Here is an 8,950-nt window from a genome sequence, read left to right on the forward strand (position 1 = left end):
TGCTTTGGCCTATTACTCAAAACAATAGGACTTTATTTTTAATTCTTAATTTTAGGAATTAAAATTTCCTAAAGGCCAAATTGAGCTTGGCTGTGAGCGCAAGTCAGGATCTGAACTGTGTAAATGTTGACAAGGTCCACACAGACTCTGTACTGTAAAGTTGGAACCGGCAGATACAAACTTTTCTATACTGTTGGTGCAGAGAAACATGGTTTCCTCTACATATAGTGGGGAAGTTCAAGGGAGAGTACACTGCATCTGAGCAAACTATAAACACACCTGTCAGGTTTGTTCATCAGCCACATAATGTTGTTTTAACTTATGTAAACTAAATTCTTATACGCCATGGTTGAGCCAGGGGCTTTCTATTGTTGTTAGTGCTTCACAGTCGGATATTCTAAAAGAAAAAGCATCTTAAAATATATGTTTTCAAAAGTCTCCGCAAGAAAACAAAGAGCATTCTTGTTTTAGGAAAATTACTGTCTGCATTATAACATTGTCACTCCTCTATCAGGTCACTTAACTCCTGCTTGAAGGTGTCTTGTTCCAGGAACAGTTCATGATTTCCTTGTTCCGTGACACCCTGCCTGCAGGCAGACAAGTCAAACAGGTCTGACACCAAAGTCAAAGTCATGGCTCAATGTCACTGCTTTCTCAACCTGTGTTAAAATCCAGTCAAACAAAAGGTTTTTTCAAAGTGTCAAAAGAATAGTTTTTCTCACAGTGTCGCCCATGTGGAACGCTGACGTCTGCTGTGTGGACAGACAGAAGCATGAGCAGGGTCTAAGTGTATCCAAGCTTTACACAGTCCAGGGACTTTTCTTGACTTTGAGCTCAGGGGAAGTCCCAGCCTGTTGATAACCAGTTGAACTGGTTCCAGTAAAAACATCACACCATTCTACTATAAACCACCACATCCCTCTCTCTGTTAGTGACATGCTCACTGCTAACACACACTGACCACCAGTATAACCAAGGTCTGCACTTCACACCCCGACAACACAAGGTCAAATACGCAAGACAATGCCTTACACACCCTTACTGAAGATGAGTGAATGTTATCTCCAGGTATGTGCAGCCTTCTCATGTCTGACCAGAGGAAATCTGAGAGTGCTAAGCAGGTATGGTGGTCACTAAGCACGAAGCACAGCTGAGGTTGCAGCTACTTGGTCATAAACCAAACTGATAAAGTCATCAAGGCAAAACTGAAATTTTGAGCTGATGATGGTACCAGATAAAAAAGGAATCAACACATCAACGTCATGGTGGCGCTGGATGAAAAGTCAGGGGATCACCAAAGTTAGTAGAATTCATCCTCTGGGAACGATGAAAGTCTGCGCAAAATTCATGATAACCATCTGACAGTTGTCTAATAGATCCTTTCAGTCTGAACGAAAGTGGTGGATTGACCGACGGACAAACCATTACTGCCATCCATAGAGCTACGCCATTTAGAATGGCTAGAAGCAGAGATGGATTACTAAGCAGGCCTACAGGGCACAGGTGTGCAAAATGACAGCCCCCCCCTCTGGCCTTTACCTGCAAAATGTTAAACGCACTGACCATGAAGAGACTCAAAAAAAAAAAAACACAAAAAGATGCAAAGGAACTGCAAAGAGACAACAATGGACAAAACAACTACAATGAGACGCAAAACCACCACAAAGTCTGTATGGAGAGGTGGTGGGGCCTCTTTTGTATCTGTGCCCAGGGCCCCATTGTCTCATAATCCACCCACGGCTAAAAGCCCAGAAAAATAAAATATTTATGTAAATATTCATGCAATAGTTGACTGGTCTTGTCTCTATCTGTGTCCTGCTATAAGTGCCATTATGCATTCATTGACAACTCATAGTCTTCTGGGGGAAAAGAACTATTAACACATACAAAGATCCCTATGTGCACAGTTACGCCCAGGAACATCACCATTAGAGTAGAGACTGGTAGATTTAATGCCACTCTAGAGGACGAAAGAATTGGTTTGTTGTGTAACAAAGGCGAACTTGAGAACGAAGTTTGTCATACTCTCCTGCAAACAAAGACACAATTGATGTACTTTGTAGTAAAATAACCTCCACTTATGTTGATTTATTTTGGTTGGATGGCCATGAACTGGCTGGACCTGGGATAGAAGGAAAGGATTTTGTTTCAGAAGGAGCTGAGCAGTAAGATAACATGTATTGTAACAGTGTCTTGTAAACCCATGAGAATTGGGAAGATTTGTGTGCATGACACAAAATAAAGAAATCAATCAATCATTAGCCTAATCAACCTATAAACCACATTAAACATACTGTGACTAATAATATTAATGAGCCTTGAAATATTAACTTTACAGTTATCAGTCCAGTAGAAATGAGGATGGATTCACTGGACTGTAGCTGTAACACACATTATTAAATGCCCCTGTACTAAATCCTACTTATTATCAGTAATGCTGGCATATATAATTGCAGCCACTGCAAACATATTTTACAGCAGGTATACTCAACTTTTGCAAAATGACAGGAGGCTGGGGGCCAATCGCAAATGAAAATGGTCTGGGGGACACCTGGCACCCTGTTGCAGGCCAGATTTGGCCCACAGGCTGTAAGTTGAGTATCACTGCTGTACAGTATACACATCTGGACATATATGGATTTAACTTGGTACTGTTAGAAAAGCCAATTAGCAGCTAGGAAGCCTCAGTAACAATATACAGCAGAGGTGGGTACACAAGTATGAACCACTGAGAGCGCTCAGGTCTTCAGCGACAGGTCTGCTTTGTGTCTTTGTGTTTTTACGCTCCACTTATCTGGAACAATCTCCCAGAAAATTGTTGGTCTGCTGCAACTCAAAGTATTTTAAATCAAGGACAAAGACTATACTGTTTGCCACTGGTTTTTATGATATCAAATATTTATTCATTTCTCACACTGCACTGTAACTTTTATGATTGTATTTTATACCTTTCTTAGTATATATTTGAGCTGGTTTTTATTTTGTATTCTCCAGCTCTTTAATGGCATTTTAAATCGTATTTAAATGTCCTTTTATGTGTTTTGTTTGCACTTTGACTCGGTGCCTTGCCTTAACGTATGGAGAAGTCAGGGCCACAACTCCCATATCTGCAGGATATGAGGGCTCATTGAGATGTTTGAAGAGTGTGAAAATCATGTGGATCATATACTGCAGCTTTTACAGTCACCAGATCTCAACTCAGTTGAAAACCTGAGGGATTTTGCAGCAGTCATTTATGTTTTTTCCTTATTTGTTTGTCACCTGTCTGTGTACACAGGGGTCAAAACATTGTGGTACTATAATTGATTTGATGATGAACCTCCAAGTTGTTCATGTAAATCTAAGAGACAACAGTGTGTGTCACTATTTCATAGAACCTGTTAGCTGAGGTCACAGCACTCCAATCATCACAGACAAAACCTTCTTTTTTTTTTTGTGTTTTATTTTTTACTTCAAAGATAAATAAGAAGCAGATGCTTCCATGTACACAAACACTGATATGATACACGACTGAAATAAAAAAGTAGTGAGGCAGACCGAGGCCGGCCTCGAGTGTTCTACTCAAAATCCTCTGGTCACATAATCAGAGAAAATAAAGTAAAGACTTCACAGCAAGTGTTCAAACAAGTTACACAGATTATTAATATAAATAAATACCTATACAAGATTGTGTTATGTTATAAATTACTGTTTTGATATGGTTATGACGGAGTGAGAATGCCTTTCATTTGCTCGTATGTCACCGAGCTTTATCGGCATTATGTCCATGTTCAACAATGTCCAAAGTCCAACATGAGGTGGTTTCTGCACTCTTGATGCGCTCATTGGGGCCTCACATGCTCTGGCCTGAGGTAGACATAGGGGGACCAGGAATCCATCTGGGATTCCATCCACCTGCTGGGGTCATGGTCCTCCATCTGCTCCTCTACCTCCTCTTCCTCATAGGATCCCTCAAATTCATCTTCATCTGAGCCGATCTTCTCTGTGCTGCTTCCCCTGATCCGAGACACCTCTTGGGCCCTGGCCTCTGTTGTGGAAAGGCTGGAGTGACACATGGTGCAGACCCTCAAACACTTAGTTGGGTGAATGTGTCCGATGATCGCTCGCTTCTTGGAGCAGGCGCCGCAGACCACAAAGCCACATTTCCGGCAGTGGTGGCGGCGCTGGGTCACAGTGAACCTGCAGGCGCAGCGCATGCAGACAGCAGAGGCCTGGTCGGGGATCCAGGTGACGGCGAAGGTGGAGCTGGGTGTGCAGCCTGCTCTCTCTAGCAGTCTGGACCGGCAGTCCTCCATGTGCTCGATCCAGGCTCGCTTCTCCTCGTATGAGGAGGCTGCCACGTAGAAGGACTTGCGTGGGGTGCGGATTAACCATTGGTTTCTCATTCTTGCACTGTCCTCCAGGTCCTCCAGCTGGATGTCCTCTGCAATGATGAAGAGACGGTACGTTAACACAAGGTAGCAAAGGTATGGACACTATTGGATGATTAAAAAGCATGTGAGCCATAACAAGAACTTCTTCTTTACAGCTTGTTTTTGAAAGATTACCCACATCCTTTGTTTTCAAAATGCAACCTAATCAATGTTTGGCTCTTTGTCCTTATTCTTGTTGACCTTTTTCTTTGTGAGTCTGAGGTTCACTTTTAACTGTCAATGCATTTCAAAACCCTAAAACTGATCAAACAATTACGCCTAATCTTTGTGGTGTTTTGAAGAAGCAGATGAGTTGCTTACCGAGAGGGATGATCTGCTGTTTCTTGTGCCAACGGCCGTTGAGGATGATGCTGCCATACACCAGCACATCATTGAAGAGGAAGAAGACTTTCGGCTGTGGCCCCCGGCGGCTCTGCTTCACCAGGCGGCCCTCTCCGATCAGAACCCGACCAGGCTGGGACAGGGGCTTCCCAGACGGCCCAAATGAGCACTCCACAGCGTGGATCCGCTCCTGGTTATCCTTATCAAATGTCAGCTGGTGCACCATGGTATCCATGTGTGTGGTGAGAAGTAGCAGTAGTAGTAATGGTGAGATTCCTGTTGTCAGTGCAGCAGTCTTTGTATTTCTGCTGATGCTTCCACGCCTTTCTGCAGGTGTGAGATGTTTTCATGTGTTCGTCTTGTTTCTGATGAGCCAAGGAGCCGAGCACTTGCATTTATAGCCGTATGAGCTGGTGACGCAACGGGGCTTTCCAGCTTGCTCAGCTTGTAGACAAACACAAGTTGCGAGAAGTGAGGGGGCGGGACAAAATTTGAATTTAGAAAAAGTGACACAACAAATTCTGCAGAAGGAAGTGTCAGATTGGCAACATGTTTACCACAGAAATTCCCTCTCTCGTGGACACATGCTCCTCACTTCTTGCATGATGATTTTGCATATTTGTCATGTCTGTTGACTGAATCTATCAGGGAATCTATCTGACTGTTAGGTGGGACGTCAGGAGGAAATATTCTAACTACTCTAAATACAGAGGAATCTGTGGCTTACACTGTTTACAGCTCATGGATGTACCAACTGATGAACGTTTATTTGTATTTTGCAACCCGTTTCTGCAACCCTAACCCTAACCCATTACATCTGCACTTTATTATATTGCAGATACATTGAAACTTTACATTTCAACAGTGCTGTAGTTGGGTGTAGGCACATAAACCTGTGTCTCTCTTAGGTGACACATTCACAGCAGTTTGAGAAAGAGCTTCTGCTCGAAACGTCACGTAACGCAAATAAATTTCCTTGTTAACGGGAGCTCCTTGGTGTGCGGATCTTCCTCATTTTCTTGTAAGTCTCTTAGGTGACACACCATCCACATCCCCTCCATCTCCTGATGACAAGTCAGCTCGTATAGAAACATAAATATGATACTAATAAAATGTACAAATGCAGCATGGTTTACAGAAACATACAATGCCAACATGCACTTCAATTATCAACTGATTTCAAAATAAAGATGGTTTCTACACCTTTCAAACATCTCAGCAACATTTAAGTCTATACTGAGGTTATTCACTGTTTAGTGGCCACAAAGTGCATTTATTTGATACAAACACAGAACCTGGAAAAACACAGCAGCAATCCCCTAAACCATCAGAGAGATAAACTTTCCCACTGTGACCTAAAGCTATAAATAAAATACCACTGACCTGACGAGAGCTCACATTTCATAAACAGATGGTTCGTCAGACTGGTCGAGCAGCTCTGCCAGCAGCTGGAGGGGAAAAACAAAAAGATGTCAAACGGCTTCATGCTGCCAACTCATCTGTCATCTGTGGTGTGGACTTTCTGCTGTTCGATCCAAGTTTACTCAGTCATTCTTCCTTCCAGAAACCGGCGGTGTTAATCAAACACAAACAGGTGTATGCCTTTAGTAATCACACCCAAAGTATTAGCAAGGTGGCACACAACACATGCTCATAAAACACATTCTTACCGTAAGCATAATTTGGCAGATAATTAAACAGATTAAACAGATCATTATTTTCCCACAACCACTGTTACTTTATTAACATTTGCCAAGGGTGATGTTTTGTATGGGTGGCACAGTGATGCAGTGGTTAGCACTGTTGCCTCACAGGAAGACGGTTCCCGGTTGGAGTCCACCCTTGTGTGCAGGATCTCCCCTTGTCAGAGGGTTTTCCCCAGGTGCTCCGGCTGCCTCCCACAGTCCACAGACTGCAGGTTAATTGGTGACTCTAAATTGTCCGTTGATGTGAATGTGGGTGTAATTGGTTGTGGACAGTTGTATGTCGGTCTATTCACACTTAGCACTAGAATGCGTCTCCACATAGTGAACACTTGTGACTGGATCTGACTTTCCTGCTCTATATTTACATAAACATAGCAATCATTTCCGATTGCAAAGACTAAATGCATATTGTTTTTAACCAGCGGGAGGTTTGTAGAGCTATACACACGCTTAAAGCCTGAATTGTTTAAAATTAATACATTTTATTTAATTGTTACACTGCACACAGTGTGGCCCAGGACACTTTAGTGTTCACACAGCTGAAAGAATGTGGCCATATGAGGCCCAGACCACCTCTGAATGTGGTTTGTGTGATCAGATCATAATGTGTCTCGGTGGTCGTTTACACTTGGATTTACTGTGTCCACTTTTGATCAGCTCACCTGAGACGCAAGTTAATACCTGGTAAAAACAGGCTCTATGTGTCTGGCCACCTGTCCAGGGTGTGCCACACCTCTCACCCAATGTCAGCCAGGATAGGCTCCAGCCTGTGGTGCTCCAGTGGTGACAGAGAATCAATGAATATTTTGTATTATGCAGTTGAAATAAAGTAACAGGCCTTTTTTTCACAGCAGGCTGTTTGACTCGTCATATAAAAGGAAACACACAGGTTACCACAGGACGTCTACAATAGATACTGAAATGTTATGCTTTTGAGACAATTTTTTAAGCAGATTTAAGACTGATTTTTGGACAAATAATCTTTTTCTTATTCAAGCATTGCAGGTAAGTATAAAGTTAGGTAGGTGCAGAAGTAGGTTATTAGAGTGAGTTGGGTTAATCTACTTTTTGCTAACAGGTAAGTGTAAGTAACCTAAAGCAGTGGTTTTCACACTTTTTGTGCCCAAGGCACACCAAACGGCAAGCCAGTATTATCAGGCTAATAACCATGCCAATGCGTGAACGGTGAAAAATAGGTCCCCAGTTGAAGGTTTTTTAAATTAAATTAAATTGTAGTTTTTAGCTAGAGCCTCTTGTGACGGCCCCAGGGCCTCCACTAGGGTTTGGTGTTGTGTTATGTTCTTTTGTTTCAGAGTGCTGGTGGCTTGATTGGTTGTGGTGATTGGAGGCAGCTGGCCACTGTCTCCAGCCCTTTAAAACCCGCCCTCCTGGGAACTTGGTGCCTCTTCTTTTTCCCCCTGGCACCATGCTGCGTTGATTGCATTTACTTGAGTTTTTGTATAGTTTAGTTTGCATTATAATACTTGGTTATATTGTTTATTCTTGAATTTTTGTTAAAATAAATTACTTATTTTTATGTAACTCCCCATGTGTTTCCTTATTTGTGATGGTCTTAGAGCCGGACCATAACACTCTTTATTCGGAAATGGGTGCACAAAACATACTGATACACTAAATTAAAAATGAATTCCTAACTTTTTGTACAGTTGAATATCGCAGTAATAATGTGTGGTTATCATAAAGCACAGCACACCTGGACTGGCATCACGGCACACCATTTGAGAACCACTCATCTGAAGTATTAGGTTCAGTGGTAGGATTAGAGATTTGTTAAATCATAAATGTGACCTTCAACGCAGATGAGCTTGACTCATTTTGGGAAACAGATATCAAAAGATAGAGAAATGAAATTTGACAAAATGTTAATGACCTCACAGATTCTAGTCCAAGACTATTTACATGACCTTTAAGGTCTAACATTTATAGAATTGAATTAAAGACATTTTAAGACTTTCTGAAGGACCTGAAGACACTCTGCACTTATAGCATTAATGATGACTCTGTTGCTTCGAAGTGGCCCTGTAAGATATGTCAATAGTGTTTCTCAGATAAAAGAAGGACCTTTAACAGCTGAATTTCCAGGAGGCAACATCATCACTTCCTGAGGGACTGTTCCAGTGTCAGGGATTCTTTTCAGCGACACACACCTTGGCACTCACTAGCCTGTTCCAATGTGTGTTCACTGAATGCTAGGAAGGAGTCTTGCCTTGCCTCTGTAGGACCCGACCTGAAAGGACCCGTCTGACCAAGGAAGCATCCTTGACTTTGAAAAGTGATCTGTAAGCAGGACCCTGAAACTGAAGCAGCTACGTAAATGGAATTCAACCATCATTCATTTTATTATTTACACCTCTGCTTTTCCTAATTTCTTCATGTAATGCTTCAAAATGTCTGTCATGGAAAAATTTTTGGTAAGTAGATGCCATTAAACAGAACGATACAATACTTAACATTTTTCCAAAGCAACAG

At 42.1% G+C, this 8,950-nt stretch overlaps 2 protein-coding genes across 2 annotated transcripts in view; one reads left to right on the forward strand and one right to left on the reverse strand.

Moving 5' to 3' along the window:
* txlng (taxilin gamma) overlaps positions 1-8,950 on the forward strand; it is a 765,700-nt gene that overhangs the window by 404,152 nt on the left and 352,598 nt on the right. The gene's annotated exons all lie outside the window — the stretch shown is intronic.
* On the reverse strand, positions 3,443-5,140 carry plekhf1 (pleckstrin homology domain containing, family F (with FYVE domain) member 1). The gene is made up of 2 exons (XM_050053002.1): positions 4,734-5,140; positions 3,443-4,423 (listed from the first exon to the last, which is right to left on the reverse strand). The coding sequence occupies exons 1-2, from the start codon at positions 4,987-4,989 to the stop codon at positions 3,822-3,824; spliced, it is 858 nt and encodes a 285-aa protein (XP_049908959.1). The 5' UTR covers positions 4,990-5,140; the 3' UTR covers positions 3,443-3,821.

Source organism: Epinephelus moara, chromosome 1, assembly GCF_006386435.1.
Source record: "Epinephelus moara isolate mb chromosome 1, YSFRI_EMoa_1.0, whole genome shotgun sequence".
NCBI classification, from domain to species: domain Eukaryota; kingdom Metazoa; phylum Chordata; class Actinopteri; order Perciformes; family Serranidae; genus Epinephelus; species Epinephelus moara.

Coding starts and splice junctions, on each gene's coding strand:
- plekhf1 (XM_050053002.1), bottom strand. CDS start 4,989: ATGGATACCATGGTGCACCAGCTGACATTTGATAAGGATAACCAGGAG. Junction 4,424..4,733: donor ACAGCAGATCATCCCTCTCG/GTAAGCAACTCA, acceptor TCATCATTGCAG/AGGACATCCAGCTGGAGGAC.